The following is a 17206-nucleotide window of genomic DNA, read 5'->3' on the forward strand; positions in this document are numbered from 1 at the left end:
TGGGATTAGGGTAGAAGAGGGAATTTGGAGAACTGAAGTGAAAAGAAGAGGAGGCCGGGTAAGGCACCATGATGGATTTGGATGTGAAGGTGGCTGAGTGGGTAACCAGAGGATGTGACTGCACTTGGGCTTTAGGAGAACATCAGGAGGCAAGAGGTACAAGAAGGAAGGAGGGAGGAACCCAAGCTATAATTTACTTTTCAATTCATATGTATAGTTTTGCCTAGGGCCTGACTCTTTTTCTTGAATCAAGCCAATGAACTTCTGTCTGGAGGAACTGAGTCCAAGAACATAAGTTGTAGGGTCTGTTGGGTATTATGGGAGAATCTCTTTTTTCATGCGTGACATTAGGGTTTCAGAGGGGAATCCCACTACCCTGCCTATCCCAGCATCCTTCTACAGTCCTCCCATCCCTGTCCCTCAGCCCTCGTTCTCCAGGACAAAGAGGATTTTCTGGGCTAGCTTAGTAAGTCTTTTCTGCCCTAACACTCTAGTTGAACCACCTTCCTGCCCTAATACCTGCTGGGGCTTAGTTCCCAAGGTGACAGCAGAAGACTGGGAGTCTTCAAGTCATTTTGTTTGCCATCAAATTGCTTCTCCATCTGGCTGAGTTCTTACCTAGAGCTTTGTTTTTCAGTTCAGGAAAAATGCAGTGCATCTGAATTTAAATGTGAGAATGGCCAATGTATATCTTCTTCCCTGCGTTGCGATGGGAACCGGGACTGCCTGGACCACTCAGATGAAGAGGGCTGTTCTGCCTGGCCCCTGCCATGCCCGTCAGGGGAGGTGAAGTGCCCGAGGAGTGGAGAGTGTGTGTTGGCAGACTGGATATGTGACCACGACTTAGACTGCAAAGATGGAACTGATGAGAAGGTAGCCCAGTCTCTTTCAGAAAAACACAGTAGACTTCTAATTGTAACAGTAACACATGCTTCCTCATAGAAGACTTGGGAAAACGCAAGAACAGAGAAGTCTCCCACAATTCCTGCCCAGAAAGCCACTCATAACTACATCAAAGTGTCCAGAGTGTTAAGATCCTCTTGTTGAAAGTCAAACCTGTAAGAGGTCTTTATGGGAGGTTTGCAAGTGTTAGGTCTTGATGGTCGTGGCTTAAATGTCGTGCTTAGAGAGATGCTTTGAAGCTCCACCTAACAGTCATCAAGACGTACAACGATGCTCCTGCATCGTATGCAGTGCAGCCCGGGTTTGAACCTACTGCTTGCATTTGACCTTAAGAAAGCACTTATACCCTGATGCTCTATTTCCTCATCAGTAAACTGAGTAGTGTCTGAGGGGCTGAGACTGTACCTCAAGGTGCTGGGGTATAGCAGATGCACAGGTCTGAGATATCCTTCCCTCCTGTACCAGACATCCTGCACCAGATCTGAGAATCCAAGTCAGATTAGGTGCAAAATGCTGGAGTGTGCGTTAGAAATGGTGCGAATTCTAGAGAAGAGTTTCTAGAGCAGACATTTTTTGCTTATGCTTCTTAAATGAAATTAAGACTTCCTGGATGCTCAGTTTGCAAAACAAGAGATCTCCTTCCACTTTCCCACCCACGTTGGTATCACCTACGGTTCCTTGCCTAAACTCCAGCTGCGGAAGGAGTTTCTTATAATCCACGTCGCCCGACTTTTCCGGCTCTGGTCTCGTTGCAGAAGGGATTTGAGGGCTCTTTTGTAACCCAGGCTTCCTCGTCCTCTGAGGACCCTTCTGGGCTCTGAATGCAGGTGGTGTTGACCGAGTCGCTTGCTGTCTCCTCAGGACTGCGACCCCGAGGAGCTTCGCTGTGGCTCGAGGCAGTGGCCCTGTGCCAGTGGAGACCAGTGCGTGCCTGAGCCCTGGCGCTGTGATGGGCAGAGTGACTGCAGGGACGGCAGTGATGAGGCCGGATGTAAGTGCAGGGGGAGAAGGCAGATGGCTTCAAAGGGGCGCCTGCCGCTTGCTGTGTCTCGGCGTGGGAACCCAGCTCAGCGAGCAAATGCTGCAGGACCTGAAATCCATCCCTTTGCCAGGATGGAGGCATCCTGATTGTATGCACAGGAGAGGGCCTTGCTGTGGGAGGGATGTTTGGCAGGGAGCGGGGTCGGGGGGGTGGTTTGACTATAAAGGCAGAAAGTCATCCTCTCCAGGCCCCCCGGAGAACTGCGGGAGTTCCGAGTTCCAGTGCCGCTCTTCTGCCTGCCTGGACCTCAGCCTGGTGTGTGATGGGAAGGAGGACTGTGCCGATGGCTCCGATGAAGGCGAGCAGTGCTCGTCCGCGTGCAGCCAGAGACAGTGTTTCCACACCTGCTACCCATCTCCACGTGGGCCTGTGAGTTGCTTCAGTTCCTGTGCTCTGGCAGCTAGAGACTTGGTGTAGGGAAAGGGGCGCTGTCCTCATTCAGGGTGTCTGCTCCCTTTGCGCTGAGTCTTACACGGCAGAGCCGTGCTGACCCGTCCACCCACGTCCCTGTGCTTGAGCCTTTCTGCTGAGTCCTGTCTAGCTCCTTTCCTATCTCATGCCTTCTGGAACCCTACTACCCGGCTCCAGAAACTCTCCTATGGGGGTCCTTCCCACGCCATCTATGAGCACCGGGTGACATTTAGGGTGAAGCAACAAGTTTTGGGGGGATTGTCCCAAGAGCCAAGCAACTCCCCACCATGTTGCAGCTCAGGAAACTGAGTACATACCCATGTGGAAGTCCTTTCCGTGTGGGCATTTGGAATATGGCTTGCCCTTCAGTGGAGGACTGTCCGTGTTCTGGTCTGGCATTATTGAGTGGCTAGACACGGTGAACTTGATTCTGACGGGCAAGTGGAAGAAAACTGTGCTGATGTCTGGTCCTGGTAACATCTCTATTGGCAGAAAACCAGTTCAGTGAAGTCTACGAGTCTCCTCACTTACGGATTCTGCTGGGGTCTGGGCGTCCTGGGCTGAACTGGGCATCTTTGCTAACTTGGGGCCCCTGGTGGTGGCAGGGGTGTGGAGTGTGCGGCAGGAGATGGAGAGAGTGACTGCATTCGAGATGAAGTCGGTTCCAGGAACAGTTTGAGTTGCTGACATCGATTGTATCGCCGTGTGCTTTTTATATCAAGGCTGAGGTCCTTTTATCAATATTGTACTTGTCTTCAGAAAGTCTTCATGTTTTCCAACCTCTCTCAGGTATGTGCTTGTGAGCGAGGCTTTGATCTGAAAAGCGGTGGCCGAATCTGCGAGGATGTGGATGAATGCCAGAGACTGGGTGGTCAGCCTTGCAGTCAGACCTGTATCAACACCAAGGGCTCCTATAGCTGCACCTGTCATCCTGGCTACTCGCTGGAGCCTGATGGCCATACCTGTAAAGCAACAGGTAAACTGGAGCTGGGAGTATCTCCTAAGCTGTGGGTCGAGAGTTTGGAGGTCCTAAATCGTCCAGGAAAACCAATGCACATCTCTCTTTCTTAGGTCGTAAGTGCTCCTGCCTGCTTTGTCTGTCTTCAGAACAAGACTTGCACAATCCCAAAGCTCCCTTTTTATACCTCATATTTCAGACTGAATTCAAGTCTGAAAGTATCTACCAATAAGGCATTATTATAAGAAAACCATAACTTGAACCTCTGTAGGCATGGATCAGCCTTACCAGCAGTTAGAATAAATAGCCAAAGCCCTGAAAAGCACTTCTTTCCTACCCAACTACCCCCAAATATTTAGTTGTAAATGTGGTTTTCAATTTAAGCTAATTATGCCTTATTCTGAGTATCTTCAAACCATGGGTATTAGCTTAACCATTACATGAAGGAAAGAACTACTTAGATGCCAGCTAGATGGTTTCACAGCCTTGGCAATGAGAAGGCAAAAACTACTTTGTCCTCTGATTCCTTAGTAGTGCTGGGTTCACTGTTCAAACTCCTTAAGAAAGCAGTTCTTTTTTGACAGGTACTGAACCGATCCTGCTTGTGGCAATTCAGTTTAAGCTACTCCTCTATGGACTGCGGAGCTTAAAAGAAGATATTCTGGCAACTATAGACAAGAACTTGATTATTTTCTCTATTGACTATGACTTAGTGGATCAGAAAGTCTTCTGGACCGATACCAGTGCAGAAAGTATTAGATGGATAAGCATGGACACAAAGAAGAAAGGGACTGTGGTGAAAGGTATGTCCCCTTATAGAGACTCTCACCTTGCCCTTACTAAATACATGAAAAATAAGATGAGTGGCCATGAACTTTCTAAACATTGGTTTATACCCCCTTAACAAAAAGGGATCAAGCCTTGCTAGTTGCTTAGAAATGAGAAGAATGCGTCTCAATAGATATGGAGTCCAAAGATAAGTCAGTGATCATTACTCGTAATGGTCATCTTCCTCTACAAATAGTACTTTGGGAATGTTTAAATGAAGACTCCTCTGATGGAGATGCATATACCAGTTGGAAAATGAATTAACATGGCATGCAAGTCTGATGCCTGTGAGCTTCAAGCTTGGAAAAACCTATAATTTAACCTAAGTACACATGTTGAATGGTTTCCTTTCTTCAGGAATAAAGTCAGACTATATAGCGGTTGACTGGATTGGGAGGAATCTCTACTGGACAGATGGGACAGCTGGTCAGATTTTGGCAATTCAGTTGACTGCTGTTTGGAGAGGAAAATCTGAGTACACGATCGTCCTGGACGATGACTTGAACCAACCACGGTCTTTGGCTTTAGATCCCCTAAATGGGTGAGTCCAGATGTCACAATGCCTAGTCAAGTCTGTTAAGTTTGTTGTTCTTCTTTAGTTCTACTTTGGTTGTGTTCCCTCAACATAGAACGAGTGAATAGAAACCTTATCTGACTTTATTTTAGATCTTATGACGATGTGAGTCAACCATACATAGTCGTTTTGAAAGCTCCTGGGAAAAGTCCTTTATTTCAGGAAAGTGAGATGTAGGTGTGCTCACTTGGTGGCCCATCTATACTTTCTTTTGCTAAAATAAACAAATATACCTCAGAGTGGAAAATTATTATGGCTTTAAAATGGCAGGAGGAGGGAGAATGAAACTAAGGATTGTGTTTAATTTACAGTAATGTGATTGGTGGTGGTGATGGGGGCAGAGTAATTGGGTGTGTGGGTGGAGCCTGGGCTCTTTTGTCTAGAGCCCTTCCCTCTGCAAGGGCCAGGAACTTGTAGACAGCATTTCCAGCTTGTCTGAGCTAAGCCCTGATTGGGATGGCCACGTGTATCAAATGTAAAAACAGGACAGAGCAAAACTCGGGATCCAGAGGTGACCCAGATCAGTTACCTTCCCTCTGCTTTTCTCACCTTTTCAATACCTCCAACCAGGAATCTGGTAACATAGTTCTCAGGAAATTGGCAGGAGCTTCCTGATGCATCTAATGACTTGTGGCCAAGAATGAGTTCTGAGGCACACATCTGCACGTGGAACCAGCCTACTCGCTAGCCCAGAAAAGATTGGCAGGTTCCCAAAAGATTGGCTAGCCCAGAAAAGATTTGACATTTTCCAGGCTAGGGACTAATATATTTCTTAGACTTTTTGTACAGCTGTCATTATAGATATTTTATCCCTAAATGATAAATAAACAATCACCATAAAATTTCAAGGAAAACGTTTTACTATCTTACAAATTATGCTTAAGGCACAGACCAAGTTTAATTTTGAGGGAAATAAGTAATTAGGCTGTAAGTCAGTGTTTTAAGGAATGAGCGGATGTTATTTCCCATGAGGTAATGCTTTATCTCAAGGCTGACTTATCCACATAGGTTAATGTACTGGTCTGAAATTGGAGGAGAACCTCAAATAGAACAAGCTGGAATGGATGGGAGCAGCAGAAAAATACTCCTCAATCAAGGTCTTGGCCGGCCAACTAGCATAGCTCTCGACAAGTTGAGCTGGAAGATATTCTGGTCTGATGACAAATTTCACTGCATTGGCTCTGTCAATCTAGACGGTACTGGTATTAGCGTAAGTGTTCTTTTGGTATTAGGCTTGTGTGAGATGTCATGTACCTTGTGTAAAACTCACCCTGGGAACCTCACCATCACCATTTTAGATGTTGCAGCTAACACAAATCAAGAGCCCCTTTTTGGTTGCTGTGTTTGAAGATGAAGTCTTCTGGTCTGAAATGAAGACGAGAACAGTACAGCGCATGAAAAAGACGACGGGCAAGAACAGGGCTGTCCTCATCAAGCGTTTGGAGCAGCCTTACGGACTTAAGGTCTATAGTTTACGTTGCAAAATATCCCCGATCCTCCCTGGAAAGGCTATATGTATGAGCTGCCCAAGGACAAACTGTAGTGACATCCATCTATAATGACTAAAAGGCAAGACTGAGCCACTTGCCATTTTGAAGGATTCAGCAATGCAGAGTGACATCTAGCTGTTTTCTTCCAGATAATGCACGAAGTGCTACAGCCCAGGTCTTCGAATCCTTGTCTGGACACTGGATGTTCTCACTTGTGCCTTCTGAGCCCGCAATCCAAGGGAAGCTGTCGTTGCCCAGTTGGACTCCTGCTTGCAGATGATGGCATCAACTGTGTTCCACTCAAGGAGTCTGCGTTTCTGTTCCTTGGGTTGCCCACAGTTATCATGCAGGTACTGTCCTATCCTGTCACATGTCTGTGCTTGGGCCTCAGTCTGTTTCAGACATTGAGTAACTTGAATTCTCTTGAATTCAAGAGAATTCCCCTTGGAATATTCTTCAAATGCAATTTAAATTTGAATAGTCACTGTGTGCTGGGAGCTATGATGACCAAAACAAGGTAGCTATGAAATGAAGACCACTTCTACTCAAATTCCTTAAGAAATGCTTAGTACCTCAGAACACAATGAGGTTAGGAATCTGACAGTGTGTTTAACTCGGTTGAGTTGTCCAAGCACCTAGCTGATGATGTAGAGTAATTCCAAATACAAGCAACTCAGCTGGGTTCTAGCCTAGGGGGCAAGTACATTTTGTGAGGGAACTTTTCTTAAATCATAGGAGGATAAAAGGTACTAACAAGCAATTCACCCCTACCTTCTACCATCCGGAGGACTTGTCGACTTTGGCATTTTAAAATGACAAAACATATTTCGACTTCAGTTTCAGTAAGATCTTAGAAGTGGAACCTCATTTACAGAGGAGGGTCTTTAACATACGAGTGCATCAAATCCACACGTTGCACCCCGTAACTCACGCAGTGCTATACGTCAATTTTATCTCAATAAAAATGTTAAAAATTAAGGGGAGGGCCTTTCACAGAGGAGTAAATCTTCAAAGCACATGGATTCAAGGAATTTTAAGTGCTTGAAGCTCCAGGAAGGGAGAGAAATACGATCTGCTTTTAGACGATAGACTATATGAAAATCTGAATTGAAGTATCTTAACAGCAAGATCAAGATGAAGAATTAAATTAGACTCAACTGGTACCATCCACTTAATTTTTTTCCCATAGATTTATCTGAAAAATCTAGAAGCTTCAGGAGGACAAGCAACCTTGCCAGAACATAGGCTTCTTCCCTTTACCAACGTGAACCAGCTTGCATCAATGGACTACCTTGTCCAGGAGAAGGTACTCTACCTGTCTGAGATGAATAAGGGTGATATCTGGCTACTGAGGCTCAAAGAATCTGGAAAGCTCTCTTGGAGGAAAATCGTATCTGTGGAGGGCACAGTGATTGACCTTGCTGTGGACTGGTTGAGTGGACACATATACTGGATTGACAGTGAGAATCCTTACATCAACGTAGCTTCCTCCAAAGGCCAGTATGCCACGGTCTTGCTCAGTGAAAGTCTTTACCGCCCAACCTCTGTCGTGCTCCACCCGCCGAGTGCAGTCATGTGCTTTGTGGACCTGGGTCCCCAGGATGATGGTAGGCGTGGCTCCAGCATTGAATGTGCCTCCATGGATGGCAGCAAGAGGAAGGTGCTCTGGCAGAAACCCCAGGTCCCTGTGGGCCTGACCTTTTCTGATGCAGGGACCCGATTGTACTGGGCTGATCCTGGTAAGCAGTTATCTTCTACACCCTAAATCTGAGTGTGAGGGACCCTGCCAGAGAAATAGAGATTTCTGCTTTCTGGTCTTCAGCTATAACTTCAAATAGCTTTTAGGTCTGAGTTTACATTTTCTGCACCACCTTCTAAACGAATACAATCATTCCCCATCCTGAGCAGCATATGGTAGCCCAGAGAGTCTTGCCGTTGCCTTTTGGCGAAGGAATGAAATCAAGAACTTAACAAATATGCATGAGCAAATCTTTGTGTATTACTGTTAGAGTAGAATAAATAAGAACTGGTCTTCAAAAAATGCATGGCAGACAGTGATCTCCTGGAGGGGAGGCAGGACAAGACATAAAGAGCTACAGGATGGAGTACAGCTGTTTGGGCTCCGAGAAATTAACTGAACCTCTCCTTCTAGGGAGAGGACTCATAGAAAGTATTCAACAGGATGGCTCTAGATACAGACTAGACCGCAGAGGAATTCAGGGCCTTAACCTCTTCACGTATGGCCAAGGCATGATGTTCTGGAGCACAGTGGATGATGGTAGGTCTTAACTCTACAACCGATTGTCTTTGTGAGCTGAGTTAACTAGTGGGCATCTAAAGCGAAGCTGCTACTGCTTAGCACCGAGCTTGGGCCGTGCCTTTCTTTTGGAAGAACAGCTAAGCAACTTCCCTCATTTAACAAGTATATGTTAATAGTGATTCTGTGAGTTAGAGGAGCTTTTACTTATTTGGTTATTCTTTGCATATGAATATGCTTAACCCTGTTCTGCCTGAGATTTCTGGCTGTGATATGAGGCTCTTGGCTTTGCAGGACACCAGGGTATGGTACAGACAGAACTGGGTCAGGAATGGGAAACAGGTGGTAAAACTGCTTTGTCAGTTAGTAGCTGTAACACCTTACCTATAACATGAAGGAAGTGTACCTGTCACAGCTGACTAAGTACACATGAAAGTACTAGATGAACTGTAGAGCATTCTATACTTGCAAGTATTTCTAGTATTCAAAGAGATCGTCTAAACCACAGTACTCTAGTATATTATTTCTGACTAGTCTAGATTTGGTAAAACTGGAAAATGCTGCTTAAAGTAAATCTGTCTCTTTATATTTCCCAATGTTGGTCCATTGACCAGTTGGGCTGGTCTCATGAAAATTGCAAAAATAAGTTGTCAGATCCTACCCCAAAGATGCTAAATTATTAGGTATGTGGTGAGACTTTTGCCATTTATTTTAAGATCCCCTGGTGACTCTTGTTGCAGACAAGCCATTTTCAGAAATATTGTTCTGGAGCAATGTTTAAAATCACTATCCATCAATTGCACGAGCTGCATTTAGGTGTCTCGTATCCTAATTTTCTGTCTTTATATTTGGATGTATGTCAATGGGCTGGATGTAACTTCCACCGGACTTTATTCTCAGCAAAGCCATAGAACTGTTTTTTACTGATCTTGAAGTTTCTTCCCAGAAACAAGATTTAGAAAAATGCATGTCTCTTCTTAAAACTCTTGTTATTCACCTGGAATTTTTGCAGATGAGTGACAGTTTTCATACTGAGCAATGGTCTTTGCCTAGGAAATGGTCATAAGATAAAATATCACTTCTGTTAATGATTGTTCACTGGCTTTTGTTTCAGCCCAAATCAATAAAGTTTGGTACAGCAAAGCAGAACTTTCAGAAAACCAGTGGTTCCAAGTAGACCAGAAGATTGTGGATTTAAAAGTTTATAGTAAACTTAGCCAACAGGGTAAGCAACCTTGCAGTGATTATAACAACACTGAAGTCTACTGAATTTCCCCATGAAGGGATTGTTCCATCCTGCAATATCTCCTTGGAATATCTTTGTGTTTCCCATTAAAATACTTCTCTGGCACATTCCTGTAGATCTGCATAACTCTCTTATCTTTATGCATTATGTATGGTCTGGTTCTGGTATATAGCTAGTCCTGTTATGGAGCTAGTAGACACAATGGTGGTAAGGATGTTGGGCTGGGGTTTGGTATACTTGGGTTCTATTTTAAGTTCTCTTACTGTAGACTGAATTACAGCTGTGATATAATCGAAATCCCCTTTAATTCTAAAGTGAAACTGGTCTTCATTCTACTCATTGTCACTTGTATCTACTTGTGATGTTAACTTTGAAATATCAACTCCGGGTGCTCAGATGTGTTTCTCCACCTTTCTTATAGACACAGATGCCTAACTGAGTGTTTGAGGAGGGTGCTGGGCTTAACATAGTAATAGATGAAATCTGCTCCTAGTTGAGATAAACACCAACAATAATTGGTGTTAAACAGTTAACCATACCTATCACTGCCATATATGATGGGTGTGTTAGTCTTAAGGGAGTGTGCTTCTCCACTGGTTGGTTTTTGAAAGCTAAACTTTATAAACCGGTACGAGTCATGCTTAAACTCCTCGAGTCTTGGCTTTGTGGGGAGAAACTTTTTAGAATTCTTCAGTGTAAGAAAGAGTCATCCAAGTGATGATGATCTATTACTTACTTCTGAGAACCAGAAGGAGGGTCCCTGTCACCTCTGAAGTACCTTTTATCTTCAATATATCCATAATCTATTCCAGAATTCCTGGAATATGTCAAGAGGTAAAACCACTAGAAGTCAAGGCTTGAGATAGAAGCCTTAGATATAAATGGCTGACTTAATCAGATTCCTGTCCCCCACCCTCCAACCCCCACCCCTAGCAACCACCAATCTGTTCTCTGTATCTATGACTCTTAGAGGGATGAGAGAGACCACAGCCTCCATGTTCTCATCTAAAGAGAGCTTTATTTCTAAGGCCCTTCTAGTTCCAATGTTGGCTACATGGTGCAAAGGGAAAAGAGAACTTATAGTGGATCTTGGATGGGCCAGAGTTCACCTCAATTTTTCTTAAGCTGGCCCTTTGTCTGAACTCCTGGCCTTCTAAAACCATCCTTATCCATGAAGAAGAATCACCAGTCACTTGGTACTTAGTTGGCTAAAACGAATTAAATTGAAAAGCTATCTACTCTGGGAAAAAACATCTGGGTCCTTTAACTCTGATAGTCTATTTGTAAAAGTTGGCAGAAGACCCTTCTGAAATAGTCTAAATCAATATTTTTTTTGGGCGGGTGGGGATCCACAGGTAGTAACCGTTGCTCAAAAGACAATGGAGGATGCAGCCATATCTGTTTACCAAACCCGGAAGGACAGACTTGTAAATGTCCCAGTGGGTACTACTTGGCTGACATAAAGAAATGTATTGAAGCTGTCCGATGCTCTGCGCCGTCACAATCCTGTAAGGATGGTCAGAAATGCATTTCTGTGGCGCAGGTTTGTGATGGTCGTGCTGACTGTCTGGATGGATCTGATGAAATGGACTGTGAGTAACTCCTACCCAGGACCCACCATTGGTCACCACGGTGATTTACCTTTAGTAACATCTAATTCCACAGTGTCACTCAAGATTTTATCCTTTCAACTGTTACTTCCTTCTCACTGTGTACTCTTGAAACTGAACAATATGAAACTTCTAACTGTGGGCAATTGGATATAGATTATGTGGACTCTTTGTGAAAAGCTTATGTCCCCGCTGATTTGATTTTAGAGTAGGGTGTATGAGAGTGTGCTCCACAGGGCTCAACAGTGTATTCTGTCTGAAAGAGCACTCATCTAACCCAGATCTGATTTCAGTCCATGGAAACTGATCACAATAGTGAGCATCGCCTAGGGGGGTAAGCAGTTGGGCAAACTATTTGACTTGTCTTGGTTCCCCCTTTTTAATGTGGAAATAGCACTTTCTATCTCATAGAGTTGTTAAGGGATCCAAGAGAATGTGTGGAAAGCTGTCATATTAGTATATAACACCGTCATGTTAGTACTTAAATGCTAGCCTCAGATGGTTGTTACAGAAATATTGTTCCAAATCGTGCCTTCATGGGAAGGTGTCACCGTGGCCATTCAACTGAGTGACCATAATACCTAATTCTGCTGGAACCACCAGCTATAGCTACATTGATATCAAAGTCCCCTTCACTGTAGAGTCAAAGAGACAGTGGGCTTGGTACCAAAACTGGTCATAACCAGTAAAGGAAGAGATTTGGAAAAGGAGCCTTACAGTGAAGAGTTCTCCTTGACTTCTCAACTTAAATTCTTGTTTCCCTACAACCTGACTAACTGGAAGACCACTTATTACCTCTAAACATTTCATCTTAAATAGGAAAGATAAGCGATTTTGATTCCCAGAGTTGATTCTATTTTTTAGCAAATAAGGGTGGTTTTGTTGAAAGTCCTGTGTTGGCAGTGACTCAAGGATGGGGGTAAATGAGTGAGAAATTTATCACCTTTACCCTTTAGGTTAGGTTAGGTTTCTGATTTAAAACGAAACCAGAAACCTAACCTAACCTAGCCTTCTCTTGCTCTTCCATTCTTGATGACCCGGGCCCAAGTATTGACACTGCTGCTTAATGATTTCACCCTGACTTTTACATAAAGCTTTTTTGGGGGAAATGGCTCTGGGTGTATAAAATTAGGCTGACTTCCTCTGGATGTACCCTGCCATCAAGGACCCTAAATGCCCAGGAGTGGAGATCCTCCTGTGATGCCAGCTTAGGGCAGAGGCAAGAAGTAGTTTTTTTTGCTAATTCTGCTGTTTTCACTCCTGGTACTTCTGTCTTCCATGTGAGGAATAATACTTGTGCCAACAATGATGGAGAATATGGTGAAATGCCTTAAACACAAACTTAACTCTTGGATTCCTCTTTGGTTAGAACCCTGTTGCCTACTTCCTGCTTTATGAGTGCCCCTCCCACACTGCCACCAAATCTGGTTCAATATTTGCAACTTGTACATCTTGATAAACCTAGTTCACTTGGACTCAAAAAATTTGAAATATTTACCAATAAACGTAATCCTTCTAGTCTGGATATTTACTACTTCGATCTACTACACTCATCCTTATAGAGTAAAACATTTTTGTAACTGGTGGGATCGACCTTGGCTAAAATTCTGCATACCATCATTTGAAGACAGATTGGTATGATAGACTACACTGGTCCTGAAACCAAGTATTTTAAGTGCCTTAAGATATGTAGTTTTTTATCAGCTTTTGATAGTTTTTTTGTTTAGCCAAAAGTAATGGTAGTGATCATGATTTCATAAATTCAAACTTATCTGTTTAAGTTCACTACAATTCTTGTTCTTCTGAAATAGTTCTTAATTGACGATGACAAACTTGTTTATGTACTCACACTCACACCTACGGTTTTTGTAGGTACCTATCCACATAAAACCCATTCGACACCAACACCTAAAATGTCAGAGGCTGGAAAAAGACTGACACCAAAAGCTGCCCAACCTCTCCAGGGCACCAAGTCTACCAAGGCTAAATCTCCAGGTCCAGAGGCGATGAATTATCCTGTCAGAAAAACGCTAACCCCTCTGATGCCTGCTGTAGAGAGCAAGACTCCAGAAACCAAGGAAGGAGTTCAGCCCAAGGACTCACAGAAGGGAAAACTTCTGCTCTGTAGCAGTGATTTCTGTAATGGGAGGGGAATCTGTACAATGGAAGGAGAGCTGAGAAAATGCAGCTGTCTGATGGGATATGGCGGAGAGTTCTGTGAAGAAGCAGCACATAGACCTGCCCCTGGCCACATGGCCCTCAGCTTAACCATAGTCCTGTCAGCTGTTCTGGTCATGCTGGGAGCATTTGTATATTTCAGAAGAGAACACAAATTAAAACGGTGAGCAGCTACTAATGTCCTCATGGGAGAATTTTATTCCAAAGAAGGCTTATTAAATAAAATTAAAACAAGATTAACGAGGTTGGAGATATGAATCCATTCTAGAAATTTGCCCTCTGAGAAGAGATTTGAGTAACAAAGCAGCCTGGATGCTGACCTGGAAAAATCATACTTGGGACCATCTCTTTGAGTGAGACCTGGGACAAACAATATTGTAAGGGGTACGTGGCATTTATGCAGATAAAAGCTGCCTCAACCGCAGTCAGTGACACAGTCTCAGGGATGATGTGAGGAGAGTCCCCGCCAACGAGGCAGAGTTAGGGCCAGTGACCGTTTGGAGGAAAAATTTGTTAGGTGTGTTAGTTTGCTAGGGCTGCTTAAACATGTACCACAGATTATGTGTCTTAGACAACAGAAATTTATTTTCTCACAGTTCTGGAAGCTGGAAGTTTGAAATCAATGTGTCAGTGGGGTTTGTTTCTTCTGAGGCTGAGGTTTGCTTTTCTCCTTGGATTGTAGATGCAGACTTCTCCCTGTGTCTTCACGTGGTCTTCTCTCTGTACATGTTCATGTCCTAATCTCCTCTTCTTATAAGGACACCAGTCCTATTGGATTAGGGCCCACACTAATGACCTCCTTTTCATATAATTACTGCTTTGATGACCCTATCCCCAAATATGGTCACATTCTGAGGTACCAGGTGTTAAGACTTCAACATATGAATTTTAGGGGGACACAACATAGCCCTTGACAGGAGGTGAGATAAACTCATGAGAGGTTTAAGGCAAAAGCATAAAGTTTTGTCTAAAACCAAGAGTCACTGGGTTAAAGAAACAAACAAGAATGACTCAAAAATGATTAAGAATGACGACAAAATAAGCTTTAGGAAGATACACTAACTGAAGAAATTGATTCGATAGACATATTGGCAAAGGACATTAAGCAGCCTATGTATGGAGAGATGTTACAGAGAGGACCGAAATCCTTAAAAGTTACATTTCCTCTGTCCAGCCTTCACTTTGCAGACTGAAGAAAAGGCCAGGAGAAATGATATATCTTTGCCTAAAGTAACACTGGTCAATAGCCAACTGCTTAATGTTAAGATGAACTGAGGTGCTTCCTTTGGGCTTCTGACTGTCAGTCAGGCCTGTCTTCTACATTAACCTGCTTTCTGAACTCACCTGTGTCCAGTTGCTACTTACCTGTTTTTGGATTCAGTTCTCACTGACTCCAATTTCCTAGTTTCCTCTCAATTGAGAAGATGTATCATTTTGGAAGTTAAGTGAATGCCTAGTAACAAATCATAACTGACTCAAGTATCGGCCATTCTAGGCCAGTTCTTTGTTAAAGGGACATTTAAAATAGGGCATAGTTCCCATAACAACTTTTGATAGGGGACGAGTTGGCCATTTCTAACCATGTCCCATTCCCAGCTTCTACCTTAAGGAACAACTCTTTTGACTTTCTCTGATTTCTAGAAACAGTACAGCATCATCAAGGAATTTGACCTGCCATAAAGAAAATAACCAAGAAGAGGAGAATCTAATGAATAGTGAGACTTTTGTCAATGAAGCCTATGATGAAGAGGTATGCCTGGGAACTGTCTTCGAGGAAAACAGGTGGTGAGATCCAGTCACAAAATGCCCCTTCCAAAATATCCTAGCAGGGTGAAAGTAGGCAGTGTTAACTTAAAGAGTTTTTTGTTATTGGCGAATGATGTTATCATGTAGACCAAATGAATGCTCAGTAACTTTTTTGATTTCAGATTCTGTTCAGTCTCTAGTTGTTCAAACCAAAGTGAAACATACATGAAATAGTAATCCAGAAATTTGGCTTTTGGTGGACTTCCAAAAGGAGTTCAATACTCTTGTGGGGTGGAGTGAGGTGTATTCAGGGTTAGTTAACATTACCCTTAAAATTTATGTCCCTCCCATCCCGTGATCTCTGCTAACTTCCACATAGCTCAACCACCTCTGTGTTTTTGCTTTGTTTTAATATAATGCGTATTCTCTAATTTCAAGTCTCTTTTTCTACAGGAATTCTTAACCTCTTTACAAACTGACTAACCTGACAAAAAAGGAGCTGAAACATCTCAATAAAAACTGTTTATATATTTCACTGTGTACTGTTTTAACTTCTGTAACAGTTTGTGGTAAATGGTAACTTCATATTAAAATAACTGCTTTTTATTTTTTTAATTTATTTTATTGAAGTATGGTTGATTTACAATGTTGTGTTAATTTCTGCTGTACAGCAAAGTGTTTCAGTTATACATTTACATACATTCTTTTTCATATTCTTTTCCATTCTGGTTTATCACAGGATACTGAATATAGTTCCCTGTGCTACACAGTAGGACGTTGTTGTCCATCCATTCTCTATATAATGGTTTGCATCGGCTGACCCCAGACCCTCCATCCCTCCCTCCCCCACCACCCACCTTGGCAACCATAAGTCTGTTCTCTATGTCTGTGAGTCTGTTTCCATTTCATAGATAAGTTCATTTGTGTCATATTTTAGATTCCACATATAAGTGATATCATATGGTATTTGTCTTTCTCTTTCTGATTTACTTTACTTAGTATGATAATCTCTGGGTCCATCCATGTTGCTGCAAATGGCATTATTTCATTCATTTTTATGGCTGAGTAATACTCCATCGTATATAAGTACCACATCTTCTTTATCCATTCAGCTGTCAAAAGACATTTAGCTTGCTTCCATGTCTTGGCTATTGTGAATAGTGCTGCTATGAGCATAGGGGTGCATGCATCTTTTTGAATTATAGTTTTGTCCAGATATATGCCCAGCAGTGAGATTGTTACCAAAAGTGGGGTCTAGCTGCTCACTGCTCGAAAGCCAATAAAGAGGCAAGGTTGGTGGAAAGTTTGCTTTATTTCTCAAGCCGGCAACTGAGGGGGAGGGTAGACTCCTGTCCAAAGGCCAACTCCCCCTGTGACAATCAGTGGACAAGAGCTTGTGCAGGTAAAGGGAGGGGGCTACACGCAGAAAGAGCACAGTCATCTTGAAATTGGTCAGGCTGTGGTCTGATCAGCATCATGCTGACTTTGTAAGTACAGTAATCTTCAGTTCCAGGGTCAGTTTGTTCCCATTTCTTTGAAGCCTGTTCTCGGAATTGTGGCAGCTTATGTCATGGCTTCAGTCTAGTAATCATGTAGTTAACTTCTTCCACCTGGTGGGGTTTTAGTATCTATAATACTAAATACTAATACATTTTTCCTTAATGGTTAAAGCAGATGTACAATGTATGTTTAATAGGCCACAAACAGGCTGTTTTGGTTAACCTAAAGTGCAAATTAAATCATGTATAAGCCGGAAGGACTTCCCCATACCTCAATATGTGAAAATTTCTTCTATCATTTTCCCCTTTTAATTGCAAATCTTTTCATAGAAAGCATTGATAATCAGTATATTTTTCCAGCATTGCCAGACTGACTCAGTTGCCTGCTCTGGGTCCATTCATGTCCCTTGGTGCTAGGCCTACTTTTTGTTTATCTTTTGGCCTAGTTATTCACGTTGGATTCT

General features: G+C 43.0%; 1 protein-coding gene across 2 annotated transcripts in view; it reads left to right on the plus strand.

Annotated features, from left to right (window-relative positions):
• LOC137215951 (low-density lipoprotein receptor-related protein 2-like) overlaps positions 1–16536 on the plus strand; it is a 38784-nt gene extending 22248 nt beyond the window's left edge. The window contains exons 18-33 of one of the 2 annotated variants that reach the window (XM_067721561.1): positions 638–873; positions 1765–1894; positions 2133–2314; positions 3146–3332; positions 3899–4117; positions 4500–4683; positions 5725–5926; positions 6015–6179; positions 6356–6556; positions 7396–7945; positions 8359–8484; positions 9578–9688; positions 11065–11301; positions 13192–13660; positions 15139–15247; positions 15697–16536. In XM_067721561.1, coding sequence (XP_067577662.1) covers positions 638–873; positions 1765–1894; positions 2133–2314; positions 3146–3332; positions 3899–4117; positions 4500–4683; positions 5725–5926; positions 6015–6179; positions 6356–6556; positions 7396–7945; positions 8359–8484; positions 9578–9688; positions 11065–11301; positions 13192–13660; positions 15139–15247; positions 15697–15726 — 3338 coding nt within the window. In that variant the 3' untranslated portion in view covers positions 15727–16536. Of the gene's footprint in view, positions 1–637; positions 874–1764; positions 1895–2132; positions 2315–3145; positions 3333–3898; positions 4118–4499; positions 4684–5724; positions 5927–6014; positions 6180–6355; positions 6557–7395; positions 7946–8358; positions 8485–9577; positions 9689–11064; positions 11302–13191; positions 13661–15138; positions 15283–15696 lie in introns of both variants that reach the window. The other variant, XM_067721560.1, reaches the window with a different exon arrangement.
• The last annotated feature ends 670 nt before the right edge of the window (positions 16537–17206 follow it).

The sequence above is a fragment of the Pseudorca crassidens genome, chromosome 21, assembly GCF_039906515.1.
Source record: "Pseudorca crassidens isolate mPseCra1 chromosome 21, mPseCra1.hap1, whole genome shotgun sequence".
NCBI lineage: Eukaryota > Metazoa > Chordata > Mammalia > Artiodactyla > Delphinidae > Pseudorca > Pseudorca crassidens.